The 21,920-nt window shown below is 36.3% G+C and overlaps 1 protein-coding gene across 1 annotated transcript in view; it reads left to right on the top strand.

The window, feature by feature from the left end:
• Nucleotides 1-21,920, top strand: part of LOC306880689 (exocyst complex component 2-like) — a 29,453-nt gene that overhangs the window by 5,672 nt on the left and 1,861 nt on the right. The window contains exons 7-27 of the mRNA XM_079434403.1: nt 2,015-2,095; nt 2,699-2,844; nt 3,812-3,893; nt 4,022-4,124; nt 4,735-4,853; nt 5,737-5,841; nt 6,317-6,441; nt 6,547-6,615; nt 7,136-7,293; nt 7,961-8,082; nt 8,749-8,810; nt 8,908-8,988; nt 9,099-9,158; nt 9,248-9,309; nt 12,697-12,763; nt 14,768-14,884; nt 16,696-16,837; nt 18,277-18,332; nt 18,825-18,947; nt 19,059-19,120; nt 19,225-19,284. Coding sequence (XP_079290529.1) covers nt 2,015-2,095; nt 2,699-2,844; nt 3,812-3,893; nt 4,022-4,124; nt 4,735-4,853; nt 5,737-5,841; nt 6,317-6,441; nt 6,547-6,615; nt 7,136-7,293; nt 7,961-8,082; nt 8,749-8,810; nt 8,908-8,988; nt 9,099-9,158; nt 9,248-9,309; nt 12,697-12,763; nt 14,768-14,884; nt 16,696-16,837; nt 18,277-18,332; nt 18,825-18,947; nt 19,059-19,120; nt 19,225-19,284 — 2,002 coding nt within the window. The remainder of the gene's footprint in view (nt 1-2,014; nt 2,096-2,698; nt 2,845-3,811; nt 3,894-4,021; nt 4,125-4,734; nt 4,854-5,736; nt 5,842-6,316; nt 6,442-6,546; nt 6,616-7,135; nt 7,294-7,960; nt 8,083-8,748; nt 8,811-8,907; nt 8,989-9,098; nt 9,159-9,247; nt 9,310-12,696; nt 12,764-14,767; nt 14,885-16,695; nt 16,838-18,276; nt 18,333-18,824; nt 18,948-19,058; nt 19,121-19,224; nt 19,285-21,920) is intronic.

Genomic DNA, 21,920 nt, shown 5'->3' with positions numbered 1-21,920 from the left:
TTTTCTGGATTTTTTGGACACGTTTTCTGGACTTCTGGTAAAGGATTGCAAACCTTGCCAGAAAACATTGAGACTACCAAAACATCAGTGAAATTATGGTTTAAATGGCACACTGTTTTATCTTGGAAGTCTTTTGAGGAATATAATCTTCTAATAGAAATGTTTGTGATTGTGACACACTTCTTTCCACAAAGAAAGTAATTTTGACCTTCACTGAATACTGTAACTTTTTGACAACTCACTGGGTTGGTGCCTGTATTAAGAAATAAAGTACAGCCTATTTAGACTATATGAATGCTAGATCTGCCGTTTAACCAAATTTGGTGCATGGGCCTTTTTTTTTCCCCCACTTCTTGTGTCATTGTACACAGATATATGTGTCTTTACTCAGACTGCTCTCATCAGAGGTCAATGTCACCATGCCGATTCTATTTTCAAATCTGTCTGTGTGTGTAGGACTTGTTTCGGGTCACTTGTCTCGAGTCAAACAGAAGAGCTATTCTTAGCACTGCGTGTCCATGTGATTGACAGGCATGGGGATGGATAACAAGGTGTGGTTGTCATAATGTTTAGATGAGGTTGTAATAAGGTTGTCATTGTGCTGAGAGGAAACGAGAGAGCAGCAAACGGAAGCTGCACTGATTCCCAGAGAAGACTCCCAAAACTTACCAGGCAGAAGTCAAAACATACCTCAGAGACAGAGGAAGCGTACCACACAGCATTCCGGACCCCGGGGGGAGCCGGAGGTTAGCCCTGACGTCATAGTGTACAGAAGTCTCCCAAATCCAGATGTGGAGAGAGAAAATAGACTTCATTTAGGTCTTTGTGCAAAGGTTTATCCTCCAATTTAAAGGCACTCTGTAATATTTATACATATGATCTGTTTGCATCCTCTTAAAAAGTCTTAAAATGTCTCAAATTCAGTTTTATCAAATTTAAGGTCAAAATGTCTTAAATGGTAGAATGGAAGTTGTAATTATTATTTAGGAGATCTTATATTTGGGGCAGAAGAACAGGAATTATGATACAGTCTAATGTGATTTATTAAACTTCAAAAGGCTGTGATTAAATAAAATAAATGTGAGCGCTACACATTCAAAGGCAAAACACTGCGCTGTTGAATGCTGTTGAATGTTCTACAGGCTTGTGGTTTCAGAGCAGTTTGCAATCAGTGAATACCGCACATTTATGCCAAGTGATTATATATGGTCTACTGTTGATGAATTATGACATTGTTTACATTATGGGGTTTATATAGTAAAATATTGTAGGTGGTTGCAAGAGTTCTTATTTTATTTGTAGTTTGGAGTAGTAATGCATAGACAATTCAAAATAGAGTATATTTTGCAATTGTTTAGAATTAAAACTCCTGAATTATTCACAAAATCTTTATTATTGTTATTATTTGTAATTTGGTTACAAAAAAGTTGTATCCAACTCTTTATTCAACATAATGTCTTGTAGTTTCTCTTTGGGCCACAGTAAGGAGAGACTAAAAACATTATTGAACACATTCTTGTTAATGCATTATTATCAAATCAGCAAAATCTAATATTGCTTGACCTCTAAAAAATATATATAATCATGCAGTTACCCTGTTTTGCTGATGAGCAGTGGTAAGTCTTCATTGAATGTATGTGGCCTGTTTAATCAGGTTTAATTATGTGATTTATTTTGATATTGTATAGGTTTGTTCTGTATGGACATACAGTATGAAAAGGTCTTAAAAAGGTTTTAAATTCTTACATTTGGTTTCAAAAACTGCATATACCCAGCGTTTGTTAAGACAGTGTAATATAAAGTTCAAAAGAACAACATTTATTTGAAAAAGAAATCTTTTGTTACATTATAAATGTCTTTACTGTCACTTTGATAAATTTTTTTTTGCATCCTTCTTGAATACAAGTATTCATTTCTTTGAAGAAAAAAAAAAGACTCGCCCGAGCTTTTGAGCGGTAGTGCAAATGCTCTCAAACATCATTTTTTTTCTCTCTCTCCCACTTTCTATGTCTAGCTATCCATCAGAAGCTTGAATCGGACGGCACTGAAAAGGTGGAGGGCTCTATGACCCAGCGACTAGAGAACGTCCTTAACAGTAAGACATACAACTAAACACATGCTTAAAATCACACACGATTACAAAAAGCAGCTAAATTTAGGATCAGACTTGCATATGCATTCTCTTTAGACCATCAAAGCCACACATTTCACACAGACCTCGGCGTGTTTCTGTGAGTGCGTCTGCGTGTGTTCGAGTCCACTCATATCCCAATCATATCTCCATGTCAATTCTCTCATGTGACGGTAGGTCAATAAACACGCTCGTTTCCTGTGCGCCGCACAAATAAACCAGTCACACACTGACATGCTTTCATCGCCAATCCCTCCTCATCCTCCTCACCACCCATCTTTACAAGTACATTTAGATGTATGTTCTTACCAAAGCCACTTACTGCCTTTGACTCTCAGCCAATCACAAACAGACTCAATGGTGGAAAAAAGGTTGATCAGACTTTTATAGTGGTCAGGGGGCTGGTTCTTATTAAATCTGGCCAAGGGAATCCAGAATAGCTCTGACCACCCAAGAAGAGGGAGCACAAGAGATTCAAACCGAGTAAGGATGATTAAACCACTTTTTATCAGCTGTTGTCCTTCTACACCCTTTTCTCATCTCTTTCCATTTGCTCATTCCTCTCAGGAGCAAGTGAAACTGCTGACACCCTGTTTCAGGAAGTGTTGGGCAGAAAGGACAAGGCAGACTCCACACGCAACGCTCTCAATGTCCTCCAGAGATTCAAATTTCTATTTAACCTGCCACTCAACATAGAACGCAACATCCAGAAGGTGGCATCCTCCATACATATAAACTCCTTTTTTTCTCTAATGCTTTCTCCTACACACTACCGTTCAACAGTTTGGGTACAGGGATATTTGGGATATTTATTTAATTCATATTTTTATTCAGTAAGGACACATTAAATTGATCAAAAGTGACAGTAAAGACTTTTATATTGTTGCAATTTTTTTTAATAAATGCTATTCCTTTGAAACTTCTGTTTATCAAAGGATTTATATATCACAGTTTCCACAAAAATATTAAGCATCACAATTGTTTTCAATATTGATAATACTAAAAAAAGGGTTGTTTCTTGAATACCAAATACGGCATATTAGAATGATTTCTGAAGAATTTGACACTGACAACTGGAGTAATGGCTGCTGAATACAATAATAAATACAATTTTAAAATATGATAAAATAGAAAACGGTTATTTTAAATTGTAATAGTATTATCACAATATGTGACCCTGGAGCACAAAACCAGTCATAAGTAGCACAGGTATATTTGTAGCAATAGCCAAAAATACATTGTATGGGTCAACATTATAGATTTTTCTTTTATGCCAAAAATCATTAGGATATTAAGTAAAAATCATGTTCCATAAAGATATTTTGTACATTTTCTACTGTAAATATATCAAAACTTAATTTTTGATTAGTAAAATGCGTTGCTAAGAGCTTCATTTGGACAACTGTTTTGCACCCTGATTCCAGATTTTCAAATAGTTACTATATATCAATTTAAAAAAAAAATTGTCCAGTATTGTGGTCCAGGGTCACATTTTTCACAAGTATTATAAAGTATTTTTGATCAGAAAACTGCAGCAGAAGTGACTTCTTTTAAAAGCATTGCAAAATCTTACCATCCTTTCCATCCAACTTTTGAACGGTAGTATATACACTCGATGATATATAAAAATGATCTCTGAATGTTAAACTGACTGTGTATATGTGTATGTTTTCCTTCCAGGGCGATTATGACGTTGTCATCAATGATTATGAGAAAGCCAAATCTCTGTTTGGGAACACAGAGGTCCCAGTCTTTAAGAAAGGTGATCTGGTTTTCGTTGATAATGGCTGATAACATATGTTAATGTGACACACTTCCTCTTATATACATTCACATTAGCTGGAGTGCTGTGTAAATGTTAAGAAAGATCGTTTGCATATGTGTTTGTAGTTTATTCGGAGGTGGAGACGCGGATAGAAGCCCTGAGGAAACTGCTTTTGGATAAACTTCTGGAGACGCCTTCCACTCTACATGATCAGAAACGCTATATCAGGTGATAAATATTGATTTTATTATAGCAAATGTTTTGCATGTTTTCAAAAGAAGTGCTTACCTAAGCTGCATTTATTTGATCAAAACATTTACAAGGTAAAAACAGTAATATTGAGAAATATTATTACAATTAAATTTTGTTGTTTTTGAATATATTTTTAAATGTCATTTATTCCTGTGATGCAAATCATTGCTCCAGTCTTCAGTGTCACATGATCCCTCAGAAATCATTCTGATATGCTGATGTCAATCAATGTAATATGCTAATGTCTTAAGAAGCATTTATTATTATTTATCAGTGTTGAAAACATTTACAATATTTTTGTGGAAACTGTGAAACTTTTTTTTTTAAGATTGTTTGATGAATAGAAAGTTGACAAGAAAAGCGTATTTGAAATAGAAAATGAAATAGTCCTGTCACTTTCTGATCCTTCCTGAATAAAAGTGTTAATTTCTATAAAAAGAATAAAAGTATTCTAATTCCTGCTGACCCTAAGCCCTTGAACGGGAGTGTAAATATTTTATACTTATTTATTTTAAGTAATTAGATTCCCTGATTTACATGACTTCATTGTGAGAGGGTTTTAAGGGGTTTCTCTCTTTTGCTCAAGATATCTGTCAGATCTACATGCTCCAGGTGACCCAGCATGGCAGTGTATAGTCGCTCAACACAAGTGGATCCTGCAGCTGATGCAAAACTGTAAAGAAGATTTTATCAAAGAGCAGAAAGGTACACACACACGCAGCTAGTCTGAAATAAATTGATGGTTCCTCTTTGGCTCCGAAGAGGGAAAGCAGTGTGTGTGTTCTGCCCTGTGTGTGTTTAGATAGAGAGCAGCCCGTGTGTGGTCTGGTCATGACCCTATAGAGAACAGGAAGTCCACAGAGCTCTATAGTGTGGCAGAGCTGAGGGGGGGGGTTTGCTGTAGAGAGAGACAGACATCGGGAAATACAAGAAGAGAGAGGAGCACAGATAAAAACAGGAGATGATTGGACACCTGGATCAACACCAGCACTCATTTTTTATCAAAAGAAAGAGAGTAAATGTCCAAGTGGCTGAATGGTATACATCTTTATCTGTGAGAGAGAAACATGACATGTGTACACTATCTGGACATATTGAGTGTTTCAAACTATATCAACAATTTAATCAAGACTCACAGGAAGAGCCCCAGAAAGACCTTTAGTGCCATCTACTGTCAGAGAAGAGCTACTGCACCATACTTACTAGTTTGTCTTTGCTGGGAACCAAAAGGTTGTAGATTTGAACTATACTACAGGGTGATTGTCCTATGATAAGTATTTTGAAAGTCAATTTGTATATAAGCTTTCGCCTCATGATTTGCAATCAAATCACAGAGAAAGAAATAAATAAAAAAAAATTGTGTAGCATCATCTAGACAAGTGTTTCCTCATAAGCAAGGCTCAAATTTGCCTTCATCAACATCAGACCAGAAATGTTTCTTTTAATTCGAGCATGAATTGTCACTCTTAGCTGACTGACATATTGTCCATGTAATGGGTTAACCGAAACCCTTTACTTTTATAAACATGATTCATTTGTTAAATGCTGACATCTGTAGATGAACATTCATTGTGTCTCTCTGTGTCAGTGGGTGGTGTTGGTTTAGAGATGGATCGGTCCTCAGCTCTGAACAGGATCAGCCTCTCAGCTCCGGTGAAGAGAGGAGGCAGTTTCCAGACACCTAAAGATGACTGTGAGTACAAAACCAGAATGATTAACATACACTACACTATTTGAATGATTAAATGTTTTCTGAAGGATCATGTTCTGCTGAAAAATTCAGCTTTGCCATCAAATGCATGAAGTACATTTTTATCATATTAAAATAGAAAACCGTTATTGTAATAAAATTTCACAATATAATTGCCTTTACTGTTTTTTGCCTGTTGAGCATAAGATACTTCTTTCAAAAACATTACAAAAATCTTACCAATTTTATATACAGATATATAATAGTGTACATCTGTATATGAAATGTTCTGATTTGCTGTGATTTTGTTGCTTTTGTGCTGAATTTCACTTTCAGTTAAGTGAAAAATGATTTGATGTTTGAAACTGTGCCTAGTTAGGAAGAGTTGTTAAACTAATAGAAAACTCATTGTCAGCTGTTTCATTTCAGAAGCAGTGTACAGCTGTCTTCATAACATTATATCACACATATTTTTCAGCGTGGCACTATAAGAGCCCTCAGCAGGTGAGGTTTGTGGAAAAGCTCTCAGACGTGGTTATCAGCCAGCTGCCCAACTTCTGGAAACTCTGGATCTCTTACGTCAACGGCAGCCTGTTCAGTGAGGTAGATACACGGACAAATACTCAGGAGTGTTAGAAACAAGGGCTAGTATAATTATGGTTTGATTACATACACATTGACTCTTGTTGATTGTGTTGTCTTGGACAGACGGGAGAGAAGTCTGGTCAGGTGGAGAAGTTAAAGAAGAACGCCCGGCAAAGACAGAATGACTTTAAGGTCAGTAAAGCAGCTGTAATGGTTTTGTACTTGTAGTCTGGAGATTAAGAGAGTGCGCATGAGCCTCTAGGATTTAAGCCTAATGATGCACCAACATTTCTGACACATAACACATTTTGATTGTCAGTGTTCGTTTCATGTACATAACAGGTGAATATGTTAGCTGCGTGGGCCCTAGGGCTGGATTGATAATATAAAAATATAAATTTCCGTTCATTTTCATTTTGATGAACCAAGATCTTAGTTATAGCATGGAATAAGCATGAATTAACATAAGTAGGTATGTCGAAAATCACAATATTTATATTTACTCAGCCTGTTGTCTTGAAAATATCGCCAAGTAAATATTTAAATTTCAAACAAAAATTTAAGTAGAAGCTTAAGTATATCATTACAAAGTTGATATAAATATTGCCTTTTGTGCAATTTAAATATTTGAATATAGCTCAGCTTTTATATGAGTGTTGATTTGGTAAGTGCTATTTTCTTTGCATAATGGGTTTGGCACATTTGTGTTTAGGGCATGATTGAGGAGGTGACTCGTCGTTTGGTGCAGTTGGTTCGAGGGGCTCTGTTACCCTCCTCTCTTACTGAGCTGCAGCTGAGGCAGTATGGAGGCTGGGACACCAAAACCCCTCTCAGTGGAGCCTGGCTCACTCAGGTCATCCACACCGTCAGGTATGTGAGCGAGTTTGTAGTAGAAATATATCAATTAGTAATCGGTCAAAATGAAAATTCATGGCCATGAACTAATTTGCTAATTAAATACTTTTATGTAGACTTAAAAAGGATAGTTCACCCAGAAATGAAAATTCTGTCATCATTTACTTACCATCATGTCGTTCCAAACATGCTTTCTTTCTTTCTTTGGAACACAAAAGAAAATATTTTGAGAAGTTTGTGTTGTTTTTTTTGTGCATACTTTGAATGTCAATGGTGGCCTAAAGTGTTTGATTACCAACATTTTTGAAAAATATGTTTTTAAATTGCACAAATGAAAGTCAGTCATTAAGGGTTAGGGGTTGAGTAAATGATGGCAGTTTTCAGGTTTTTTTGGGGTAAACGTTAAGCAAGTTTGCTGTGCTGTTGCATTCATCTGTTTCATGTAAACGTGAAACGTAAAACAATTCAGTCATGATCATTTACACTTACATTAAATCCAGCTAAACCAGGATCATTGCAAATGCGGGTTGCTGTTTTTTATGTCACCGATTCTGTTATTGAATGTTAAAGTACTATTTTTCACTTTCAGTGGCAGAAATTTTGGTCAGTCCTTAGTAGGAAGGATCTATGTTCATTCTTTACTTGTATTTTCAAATAAAGCTCATTTGAGTTTCTCTCTTAGGTTAAGTCATGAAGCTCTGTCAGCTTTAGAGATTCCTAATGACCTGGTGCAGGTGATTCAGGATTTACTGCAGGACCTGCGTGTGCACTGCCTGCTGACCACACTGCAGCACACTGAAGAGGGTAAAAACTATTCACTGAGCTTTTGTGAATGTCTTGCTTTCATTTCTGGCAAATGAGATTTCTGAGCTGTTCTACAGAATATTTGATTAAAATGACTTGCAGATAAGGTTACTGGTCAACACTGATCATCTCAAGATGGACTGGCTGAAATATCAGTCTGTCACTTACGTTGATTGCTCCAGATGAAAACAACAGAGGGAGCTCTAGAGCTCTCAACTAAATGTATTTTCATTCAAGTTCAGTATAATCAGCTCATTAGTCATTTTAGGGTTATATCAAAACGGCTCTAGTCAAATATAGTTTTATTCACAGAATTAACCATAGATATATTGACGAATGCTAGCTAGTCAACATCTGGAGCAGTATAAACTACATTTTTAGTAGCCAAACTGTTGTTCGGATATTTTCAAAACCTCACCAAATTGCAGAAATCCCTGCATCTTCTCTTTTTTAGCAAAATACTGCTGTGAATTCTGCTGTCTATGACTAGGATCTTTCTTTTTTTTTTATAAATTAGGATGTTTTATAGTTTTTGTTGTAACTAATAGCCAACTATAGACCAGCTGTCTGAGTTAAAAGTAGTTTCCTTAGTACTGATGTGGAGAGAATAAGAGAATTTTAATGTTTTGATTATTTAATATTGATTAAACTTTGTGGGTTTTTTAGATGTAAAGAGACTTGCAGAAAAAGAAGACTGGGTTGTGGACAACGAAGGAATCACATCACTGGTACATGTTTTATACTTTTATTATATTTTACCTAGTTTATTTCATTCTAAAAACATGAAGATCAAAAACCTAAGGATACATGGTGTGTCTGTTTCAGCCGGCCCAGTTTGAGCAGTGTATGGTTCAGATGCTGCAGTCTCTAAAGGAGCCGATGGAATGTAAACCTGGAGAGATCAATGTACAAATATTCACACAACACTCATCCTGTGCCCCTCCACTGCAGATTATATGGAGAGTAATCAGTAATATTTGTCTGTCTGTCTTTTTTTTTTGTTTTTTTGTCGTCAGATCTTTAATCTGGATGTGGTCCAGGACAAAGCTTGTGAACAGTGCGTTTCTATCATGAAGGTACTGTGTGCTGTTTTCTGTGTATGTTGAGATTTTATAAATATAATCATGCTGTTTAAAAAGAATTTGTATGTCTCTGCTTGGTTTAGGTCTTTATTAAGTGCCTCGAACAGCTCAGCACCAAGACTGATGGAGACATCGACACCTCTCAGTGAGATTCATTTTATATAAATAAAGTTCATTGTATATGAAGTTTATACCTTTTCAACAGTAATTTTGATTTCATTTTTAAATCTCAGGTGGTGTAAAATTCTATAAAAAAATATTTGTTAAAATGTATACAGTAAAAATATATTTTATAAAATTATAAAAAATATATATTCTGTTTCTTGGTTTTCTTGTTATATGACACCTAGTTGGCTTTATACACGCTCGTTATGTCACGCTAACTTTGATTTGGCAGACATATGTTTTTCAAATCATGTATGTATGTGTGTATATACAGTATCTCACAGAAGTGAGTACACCCCTCACATTTTTGTAAATATTTTATTATACCTTTTCATGTGGCAACGCTGAAGAAATGACACTTTGCTGCAATGTAAAGTAGTGAGTGTACAGCTTGTATAACAGTGTAAATTTGCTCTATCAACCAGTCTATCAACTTTACCCTCAGCTTCTTTAGCAAGGCAGTGGTCGTCTTGGAGGTGTGTTCGGGGTCGTTATCATGTTGGAATACTGCCCTGTGGCCCAGTCTCTGCTTCAGTATGTCACAGTACATGTTGGCATTCATGGTTCCCTCAATGAACTGTAGCTCCCCAGTGCCGGTAGCACTCATGCAGCCCCAGACCATGACACACCCACCACCATGCTTGACTGTAGGCAAGACACACTTGTCTTTGTACTCCTCACTTGGTTGCCGCTACACACGCTTGACACCATCTGAACCAAATAAGTTTATCTTGGTCTCATCAGACCACAATGGTTCCTGTAATCCATGTCCTTAGTCTGCTTGTCTTCAGCAAACTGTTTGCGGGCTTTCATGTGCATCATCTTTAGAAGAGGCTTCCTTCTAGGACGACAGCCATGCAGACCAATTTGATGCAGTGTGCGGCGTATGGTCTGAGCACTGACAGGCTGACCCCCCACCCCTTCAACCTCTGCCGCAATGCTGGCAACACTCATACGTCTATTTCCCAAACACAACCGCTGGATATGACTCTGAGCACATGCACTCAACTTCTTTGGTCGACCGTGGCGAGGCCTGTTCTGAGTGGAACCTGTACTGTTAAACCGCTGTATGGTCTTGGCCACCGTGCTGCAGCTCAGTTTCAGGGTCTTGGCAATCTTCTTATAGCCTACGCCATCTTTATGTAGAGCAACAATGCTTTTTTTCAGATCCTCAGAGAGTTCTTTGCCATGAGGTGCCATGTTGAACTTCCAGTGACCAGTATGAGAGAGTGAGAGCGATAACACCAAATTTAACACATCTGCTCCCCATTTACACCTGAGACCTTGTAACACTAACGAGTCACATGACAACGGGGAGAGAAAATGGCTAATTGGACCCAATTTGGACATTTTCACTTAGGGGTGTACTCACTTTAGTGGCCAGCGGTTTAGACATTAATGGCTGTGAGTTATTTTGAGGGGACAGCAAATTTACACTGTTATACAAGCTTTACACTCACTACTTTACATTGTAGCAAAGTGTCATTTCTTCAGTTTTGTCACATGAAAAGATATAATAAAATATTTACAAAAATGTGAGGGGTGTACGCACTTCTGTGAGATACTGTGTGTATGTGTATATATATATATATATATATATATATATATATATATATATATATATATATATATATATATATATACAGTTGAAGTAAAAACTTTACATACATTTACATACGTACTTTACATTCTATTGTCCAATTTTGGTAAGCCTGTGCGAATTGTAGCCTTCGTTTCCTGTTCTTGGCTGACAGGAGTGGCACCCGCAGTCTTCTGCTGCTGTAGCCCATCTGCTTCAGGGTTCGACGTGTTGTGCGTTCAGAGATGGTATTCTGCATACCTTGGTTGTAACGAGTGGTTATTTGAGTTACGGTTGCCTTTCTATCATCTCTAACCAGTCTGCCCATTCTCCTCTGACCTCTGACATCAAGGCTTTTTAATCCGCACAACTGCTGCTCACTGGATATTTTCTCTTTTTCAAACCATTCTCTGTAAACCCTAGAGATGGTTGTGTGTGAAAATCCCAGTAGATCAGCAGTTTTTGAAATACTCAGACCAGCCCATCTGGCACAAACAACCATTCCACGTTCAAAGTCACTTAAATCCCCTTTCTTCTCCATTCTGATGCTTGGTTTGAACTTCAGCAAGTCGTCTTCACTACATCTAGATGCCTAAATGCATTGAGTTGCTGCCATATGATTGGCTGATTAGCAATTTGTGTTACCAAGCAATTGAACAGGTGTACCTTATAAAGTGGCCGGTGAGTGTATATATACAGTTGTGCTCATAAGTTTACATATCCCTTGCAGAATGTGCAAAATGTTAATAATTGAAACAAAATAAGTGGAATCATGAAAATTGCATGTTATTTTTTTATTATTTTTTTTATTTGCATGTTATTTCACAGAACAGATGTTTACATGTACTCACACGACAAAATAATAACTGAATTTATAAAAATCACCCTTGAATCTTAATACTGTGTGTCATTTCCTGAATGATCCAGGACTGTTTTTATATTTTGTGATTGTTGTTCATGAGTCCCTTGTTGGTCCTGAGCAGTTCAACTGCCTGCTGTTCTTCAGAAAAATCCTCCAGCTTCTGCGCATTCTTTGGTTTTCCAACATCTTCTGCATATTTGAACCCTTTCCAAAAGTGACTGTATGATTATGAGATCCATATTTTCACACTGAGGACAACTGAGGGACTCATACACAGCTATTACAAAGTGTGGAAACATTTACTGATATTCAAGAAGGCAACACAGTGCATTACATGTTTCTTATTTACACATCATCATCCTGGACATGCTTGGACTCATGAACAACTATCACAAAACAGAAAGACAGTCGTGGATCATCCAGGAAATGACACACAGTATTAAGATTCAAGGGTATGTCAACTTTTGAACAGGGTCATTTTTATAAATTCAATTATTTTTTCTTGTGGAGAATATATAAACATCTGTTATGTGAAATGGCTTATTCAGGACCATATTAAATAGAAAATTAACATGCAATTTTCATGATGACATTTATTTAGTTAAAATTATGAACATTTTCCATATTCTGCAAGGGGTATGTAAACCTATGAGTACAACTGTATATTATATATATTATTCAGGCATTGAAAAAAAATAGTTTTTTTTTTTTTTTATATATACTTTTTACAGTCATTGGGCCAGAGTTACTAAACAGGGCAAATTATCGTTAGAACGCAATTCCATAAAAGCACAGATGGGAGGGGAAAATTTTGTGACGTGTGTGTGTGTGTATACACGCGCGCACACACACATACTGTATATAATCTTTAGGCTGAATGTTTAAGTTTACAGTCAGAGTATAACATCAAGGTCTTTCTCTTTCAGTTTCTCTGTGGACTTGGCCTCACCTGATCTTTTTGGAAGCATCCAAGAAGACTTCAGTTCAAAGCCAGTAAGACCATTTTTCCCCTCCTCTCCTGATTTCCAACTTTGTCCGTGTCCATCTTGCCTTTCTCTCTATTCACGCTAATAATGCATATTTAAAAAAATACTTTTCTATAAAATACACACAGGTGATTTCAGTATTCATATAAAATACAAATGAATTGTGGCCTAGCAGTTGGCACATCAAGCTGTGGTGCTCATATGGAGAAACAGGTTTGAATCTGACTTGTGTTGAGTACTCATTACATTCCTCCCTCTTCACTTTTTTTGATAATACACTTTCACTGTCAATAAATGGCCACATAAATAAAATTCAGTATGTGTGGACTGGTTAACTGGTTACTACATCAAGTAGCCCTATGTGCTATTTTATTCACAGTAAACTGCAGAGTTAAATGTCACTGTATGCAACAGGATATTAGAGTACGGAGAATAGGAAGTGAGAGTAGATAACAGCTGCCTTCACGCTGCTTGACATGTTCAGCCCCTCACCTTATTTTAAACGATTAGTCACTGACTGAAATCCAAATAACACTGTGTCGATGTGTAGTATCAGAACTAGAGTCACAGCATTACTGAAAGCTTAAAACCTTATAGATGAAAAGACAGAGAGAGAGAGAGAGAAGGAGAGAGAGAGAGAAACCAGGTAATGAGGCCATGTGTTTAAAAAATTATCAAAACGAAACCTTGTTGATTGAAGATATTCACAGACCTCAAGTAACCTTGAAGTGCTTCCTCCCTTCATTTAATCCCTTCTTTTGTGCTTATTCAGTAATGCTGTATGTGTGTGTGTGTGCACAAATGCTTGAGTAAAAGTTTAAACCACACAAATAGTTTACAGTAACCCCAAAGCATATTTGGTCACTTGCTGATGCTGAAGTTAGATTTAAAATGGCTTAATTACTTTACTTTAGATACAAAATATCAAAATAAATAAGCATTAAAATGCCAGACATCATCTAAGAACAAACTTCAGTTTTTTTCGAGCCAATTCTTTGTATTATAGCAATTAATTTTGCAACTAACTGGTCATGAAGGGGGATTTTTAGTGTCCATATGAAATCATTTCCCTTACGTTTGCACAGGTGTCCTAGCAGAGCAACCACAGGTGTACTTCATCACATCAACTATATGTACATGTTCCACAAACATTTGGCAACCAGAAAGTATGCAAATATTTTCTGTGCAGACGTTGAACTATACAAATGATGTTGCTTTGTAATTTTAAATGTGACATTTTGGTTAAAATATTTGCACTATATTTCAAATAAATGCAATTTGGTTTAATCATAAAGTGCCAAAAAAAAAAAAAAAATTATATTTTTTTCCCCCCCAAATGCACTGTGGGTTTTTTTTGTCTGTGTTATTTATTAGTTCTAAAGAACCTTTTCCTGAGAAAACATCCTGTGTTCCGTTATGGATGCCTTTGTCACAGTTTCCATCTGCAACACAGCAAACATTCAAGCATCACGCACAAGAGTCATGTGTTGTGAAAAACAGCAGCTTTCTCCTCAGAGAGCACAATGCAGCGGCCGCTCACATGGGGTTTCCCCTAGCCTGCAGTGGAAGAGCTGCAGGTTTCCCCTCTATCTCTCTTTTTCTCTATTTTACTCTCTCTCTCCTTCACAGACTGCTTTATGGTTAAGTAAAGGCGCAAACATACCCAACCATATCTGTAATAGTGTTTCTTCACACACTCTCAGACTATTTCTTGTTCATGTGTATATATATATATATAAATAAGTTAGGGGTTAGTAGTATTTTCTAAAAGTCTCTTATGCTCACCAAGGCTGCATTTATTGGATCTTAAATACAGTAAAAACAGTCATATGTTATTTAAAAAAACTTTTCTATTTGAAAATATTTTTCCAAAATATAATTTAAACCTATGATGGCAAAGCTCCAGTCTTAAGTGTCACATGATCCTTCAGAAATCATTCTAATACAACTTATTGCGAAAATCTCTCTATATATGTTCAGCTGCTGTGTGTGTTTGTTCTGGCCCATGTAGGAGCAACGTCTCCTCATCATCCTGAGTAACTGTCAGTATCTGGAGAGACGCACGTTTCTCAATCTGGCTGAGCACCTCGAGAAGAATGGCTTCACCACTGCAGAGAAGATCATCAGGGTACAAAGACACATGCACACGTCCCTTTTACTCCAGTCCACAGTTGGCATTTTCTTTTTTCTAAGTGATAACAGATGTGTTTCCAATTAATGTATCTTTTACTGAAGTGAGAATGACTCACTTAGATTGAGGAGAAGCTCAAGGGTTTTTCACAGTGGCAATGCAACACACTCACTCTAAGTGGCTTTTGCGCCATGCAGAGAAGAGGGTGAAGCCCTCACGAAAGGTTATGGTTGGCCTTTCCAGTAAATGCAGATGGTTTTGATGCAGATCGTAGTGAATCAGTGTGATAGGCTCAAAGGGTTTGTGTAGATCAATGAAGTGCAATGAGAACACACTCTGCATTGCTCTTTTCAGAGAGATTGTACTCTGAATAAGAGCTTGATAACCCACAGGAGAAGTTTATTACATGATCATAAAGTGATTTTGACATTTATCTTAGTACAGACAAGAGAAAAGCATTGATTATTAATTGTGCATTAAAGTAATTTTTAAAGTCATTTAGAGCTGCGTCACTATTGTTAATTATGATAAAGGATTTGAACAAACAATTTACTCTAAAATAAGGTTTACACTGACAGTGACTGTGAACAGAGCTTAACTTTATGCAAATATGTAGTGAAGCAGAGCAGCAGCTACCAATGAGAGTGCAAAAAGGGATCTGCCTGATATAGTTGGACACCGCGGTTGATCTACCTACTACAAACCAGCAGCTTAGAGAACCGGCCCTGATTTTAATCGCTGAATTTTAAACCACAGCTTTAGAATTTAGTATTCAATTTCATTCAATTTGTGCCAAACTGCCAAAATGATTTTTTTTCCACAGTATTTTGCCTTGTCCAGTGCAAATATCTTAAATCAACATACATTTACTTCATACATTTATACATTTACTGAATACATTTAGATACAAGATTGCTTAAGATATTACATCTTGTTTTTCTGAAAAAATGGATTCAAATCAAGTGACGTTTTTTTTGCATAAAACAAGGGTAAAATCTACAAAATATCTGCAAATGGGGTAAAAAAAAAAATCAACTTTAATTAAAATAAAGTTTATTTTTCTTACCGTATTGGCAGACTTTTTTCATTTTTTTACGTGTAAAGTTACTTAATTTTGATCAATTTTTCAGAAAGCAAGGCTTATCTTATGTCATTTTGCTTCTGAAGTGATTCTATTAAATATGTTGTACTGGAAAATAAGACAAAAATACTTATATACTACTTATATCATTTTTATCAAGTTATTTATGAACGGTTTGGACTGTAGATCATTTTCTGCCAGGTGGACCTTTTAAAAGGAGCAAAATTCAGGAATCAGGAATTGGGGTTGTTTGTGCAAAAAACAGGAACTGCATAGCAACACAACAGAAAACCAAACAACAGCAATCTTGCAACCATGCACAAACTGCAGGTGTTTCACATGGACAAGGCTTTTTCATTTTTTTCTCAAAATCTAGTTAAAAATGTACAACAACATTTGGAATACTTCTCAAAGATTGACATTCATCTGTCAGGACAGATGTCCATCTCTGTTTTTTTTTACTGAGTTCCCAGAGATTTTGTCCCCTTTTGAGATGGTGCTTTCCATTCTGGTTTTTGAGGACTTCCCTAAAGTTCAACACACATCAGAATGATGGACATGCATGAGTGGTCTCTACTCATTCTGCAACAAAGTGTGTGATGAGCGGTGATCGTGTGTGATGTTAATGGTTTCTTAAGGTCACATGCACTTCTGTGTTATAGTAGAGAATCTTGTATGATCAGTGGTTTGTGATTAAACTGAATGAATGCATGCTCTTGTTCTTCAGGTCAGCATAGAGGCGTTGAGACAGCTGGATGAATATCTGTTTGAGACATATGTCGAGAAAAAATCTGATCCTATCGTCGGCTCTCTGGAGCCTGGCATCTACGCTGGATACTTTGACTGGAAGGACTGCCTGCCACCTACAGGTAACACACACCTCAATCATGTAACCTGCATGTTGACAACAACACTCTTTGGACGTTTCTATAAGACTTTGTCTGTTTGAAACACCATCATCATGGAGATGGTACTAATAGAGAAAGTTCCACAAACACTTTTGCTAGTCTTGAATTTATAGACTGACTAGACTTTTGCTAGTCTAGTCAGTTTCAGTCTGCCATCATTGCTTTTATATCAGTTTCAGTTGTGTGTGTGTGTGTGTGTGTGAGTGTGTGAGTGTGTGTGTGAGTGAGTGAGTGAGTGAGAGATTGGGTCTGTTGGTGCATACTTGACTAAAGGCTATTGGTTATGTGAATCATTTGTGAACTTAAAAAAACTTTTCTTGCTTCTTCTGAGACATTATAAGATGAACTTGTTTGAACTCTGTAAAACCAACCCACTACACTTCACCACTGCTCTGATTTAGCTCCCAATCAGTTTGAAAATCATTATCTTTAGCTCCAAAATAGACAAACACATTTTTTAAATGCTTTTATTCAGCAAGGATGCATTGTAATAATAAAAAATGACAGTGAGACATGTTGCAAAAGTTTTGCTTCAAATATATAAACACTGTTCATAGGAATTTCATCAAAGAATCCGTTTCGGCTAAATATTTAACAGCACAACTATTTTCAACATTGATATCTAAAAGAAATGTTTCTTGAGCACCAAATCAGTATATTAGAATGATTTCTAAAGGATCATGTGATACTGAAGACTGGAGTAATGTTGCTAAAAATTCAGCTTTTCCATCACAGGAATAAATGATACTTTAAAGTATATTAAAATAGAACAGGTGCTTTAAATTGTAATCATATTTCACAATATTAATGTTTTCTGTATCAAATAAATGAACATGGGTGAGCATAAGAGACCTCTCCAAAATAGTAAAGAATCTTACTCACACCAAACGTTTGAACTGTAGTGAAATAATCTCTTTGAAATAATAATTATAACAGTCTTACAGAGCAAATATTTTTTGTAATGATAAAATAATATAAGTTTGGTTCTTTTAATTGCGTCTTAAATATGTGATTTATATTATTAAGCATTGCATGGTATTTAATTACTAGAGTGACTTATAAATGTGGATGTCACACATAGAGAACCAAGAAGTGGTTACTTTAACAGTGCAAAGAAAGTAAATAAACATACTGTAAACATTATAAAAATTTGAAATATGTTAAAGGGGATTATTTTGCTTGACCTCAGTATGAAGGAGGAAATTTACACACAGCATGTTAGACTTCTGACAATAAAACCATGTCACACTTGTGAAGAGAAGCTGATAAGACTTTCCTCTCATCTTCTATGTTTCAGATGGTTCCTTACCGCCCCGTTTAAACTTTCTTGAACCTTAAAATGCAAGAACATGACTCATTGATCTACCTTTTCTTATTCCCATTCTCTCTTTCTGACTCAGGTGTGAGGAGTTACTTGAAGGAGGCTTTGGTCAGCATTATCTCTGTTCATGCTGAGGTGAGATGCTCAAACCTTCAGTCGACAAATCGCTCATCTCTGCTTTAAAAGATACCCTGTTATCTTACACCTTAAGAATGCTACCTTTTCTGTTTCAGAACCTTGTGAGCTACTTGCTTAGACAGCATTTAAAAGCTTTATATGTACACATTCAAATCTAAAAACTAGGCAGCAACAGTGGGTTTCATTAAAAGGTACCTTGTTTTGGCCAAGTTCTAAGACAGCCTCACATGTTTTATGTGACAAAATGCAGTGTCAAATGTAAATATGCACTACTATTTGGGGGGTTGATACAATTTTTAAAGAACGTTTCTTAAGATGACCAAAGCTGTATTTATTTGTTTATTGTTTCAGAAAAAAATGGAATATTGTCAAATATTATTAAATTTTAATGTATTTTAAAATGTAATTTATTCCTGTAATTGCAAACTGGTGTCATATTGGTGAAGTTAATTGACAGTCTCCAAGAATCTCTGTTTTTTGCTCTTTCAGGTTTTCACGGTTTCCAAGGAGCTGGTTCCTCGTGTTTTATCAAAGATCATTGAGGCTGTAGCTGAAGAAATGAGCCGTCTGATGCAGTGTGTGTCCTCCTTTAGTAAAAATGGTGCACTACAGGTACAAGTCACCCCTCCCTCTTATACACTTATCAGGACAGTTAGCATTTGATCTTAAGGTATTGAAACCCACATCCTCATTTTTCACCGTCATTAATATTTCTTTCATTAGGCACGTTTGGAAATCTGTGCGCTGCGAGACGCCATAGAGCCATACCTCACATCAGAGAGTTGGTAAGATATAAACACGTTCAACACAATGTCTTAATGCCATTAAAACCAAAAAGTGTTCGTATGATGTGGGTGGGTATGTGATTTTTGTCTCATATGTTTCTCAGCACTAGTTTTAAGCAGGCATTGGAATCTTTACCACAGCTACAGAGTGGAGCTGACAAGAAGTAAGTTATCACAGTAACATTTGGAATTTTCAGTCAAATACATGTTGAATGTTATATTTAACACTGTCTTTTAAACAAATGTTAGTCATCAGAGATGATGATAATTAGAGCTGAGCACAAATGTCATGACATGACGTCCAGGTGTTCGGTTTACTCTTCTTTTAGATGATGGGAATATCTTGGTATTTAAATTTTTCTCACATGCTACTGATAAATTGCCAAGTGTTTGACCACTTTGAGGGTGTAAATTATAAATAGCTGAGCAAGTCCTGATCATATAAATAACTTCAAAGTATGAAACTGTTAGAACTAACTGGCAAGCATGGCTTTCTCCATAGTGACTGACTTGCACTGAACGTGGCCTGTGTTAAGATGCGAAATTGCAAATGACTTGTAATAGACTTGGAAGCATCCATCTAAATAGGTTGAAGATTGTAAACCGATCTGTAATGTTTTGGATTGCATGCCATCATATTCCAACCAAAGTGTGTTTATGAATTCATAGCTGCTGCAGAGTAATATAAGTTGCAACATTACCAGATATAACTGCAGGTTAAAAAAAAAGTTTACTTATAGATTCAAGCAAATACATATTTTAACACATTGCCATTCAAAAGTTTGGGGTTGGTACGGTATTTTCTTTTCATGTTTTTAAAGGGGTCATATGATGCTATTTTAATACATTATGTATATCTTTCCAAGCACTGCTGATCTTAGGACAACCCCAAAATATGTGAAAATGGTTAGCATCCTGTGAGCCGCAAAGTCTCCAATAATTTTGAGTTGCCTAGAAATGTATTTTTCTGTTTTGGAGAAAGGAAAAACCGAATAGTATTTCTCCAGCAAAATTCTCTCCAATAAGAAGAATGAGAAGTTGCCCATTGTAGTTTACATATATTTCCCAGTCCTCAGTTGAGATGGTAATACCACTTTCTTTCTCCCATCTCTCCTTGATGTACAGAGATGAATCTCCTTGTAAATCCATCAATGCTCTATATAGTTTAGTAATAGTCTTTAACATTGGTTCAGCCTTGTAAACTGAGGAGAATATTTAACTAGAGCACTCTTATTTGGATCTCCATCAGTCCCTTTTTTAATTTTCGAACAGAAATGTTGTCGGCGCTGAAGATATCTGAAGAAATCCTTGGAATCTAAATTGAATTTTTCTTTTAGAGAATTAAAGTCTAATAATTGTCCTTTATCTATGATTGAACCATAAGCATTGATCACTTTCTTAGCCCATAGTCTAAACCGCATGTCTAAAGTATTTGGTTTAAAATCCGAATCATGTGAAGCCCATTTCAATACATTCACAGAATCCTTTAAATTATAATCCTCCATTATCTCAAACCAGTTTTTTTAAATGACCTTAATCCATTGATTTCCTTTTTTATTTTTGATTAAATTTCCATCTGCAATGATCGCTTGAATAGGGATCTCGTCAAACCAACCAATCTCTATGTCCTTCCATCTTGCTTGAAATTCTGGGTTGCTCCAACAGACAATTAATCTCAACAGTGCTGCCCAGAAATATTTTTATAAACATGGGAGGGCCACCCCTCCTTTTTCTTTACTCAGCTGCAAGGTTTTAAGATATGATGCTATTTTAAAGATTAGGTGTAGCAGAATATGTTGGCATGTTTTAATGTTCAAAAAACACATTATTTTTCAATGCTGTACATTATTGTAGTTCCTCTATGCCCCTCCTCTCTCAAACGCGACATTTTCTACAAAGCCCCTCCTTCCGACAAGCACAGTCTGCTCTGATTGGCCAACTGACCCAGTGCATTGTGATTCGCCTGAACACCACAAGCACGTGTCGGAAATGTAACGCCCCTTACCATAATCGCGAGCTTCAGCTTTCAAGTTATTTTTACAATCAGTTCAAGCCCGAAAGGGGAACAGAATCGCGTGACACACACAGTGATGATGCTCATATGTATTTGCAGCACACAAGCCGCGATCAAGATTTCTGACGGGCTGTACACTGCTGTGATGTGACCCTGTTCCCCTCACACACACACACACACACGCACTACGTGTTATGCGCAAAACTCCGCATTTGAACAGTCAATAGCAAATGCTTAAACTAATAACAAAACATACTTGCAGTCGCTGATTTAGAAGCGCCAGATTGTCAAATTCAAATATTTGGGTTGTGCTGTTCTGTTGTAAACAAATCTTAACCAATGATTTCTAAATGCATCTACTTTCTGAAGGCCAAATAAAGTGCTTTTGCTTACTGCGGTTACTGAAACCAAGCCTTCTTTCTTTGCATGAACATTTGGGCGGCATTATGCAAATATTTCCACATCGTGACGTAGACATGTGGGGGCGTGTTTTAATGAGGCGTTTAGCCCGGTCTGGATCAGTCTTCTCTTTTAGATGGAATAAATCCTTTTGTGGGAGACTTTGAGCTTTGTAACTCTGCAGATCTTATACATGCACAAACAGCTACATAACACACTAAAGAAAAGGAAAACAAGAAATCGCATATGACCCCTTTAAAACAAGTCTCGTATTCTCATTAAATACTGTATTTATTTAATCAAAATGCATTTATATTATTATTATTATTATACTTCCATCAATACTACCATCAATATATATTTTTAAATATAAATGTAATATATTCC

This window comes from Barbus barbus (genome assembly GCF_936440315.1).
Source record: "Barbus barbus genome assembly, chromosome: 14".
NCBI classification, from domain to species: Eukaryota; Metazoa; Chordata; class Actinopteri; order Cypriniformes; family Cyprinidae; genus Barbus; species Barbus barbus.
This window is presented reverse-complemented; position numbering and strand designations above follow the sequence as displayed.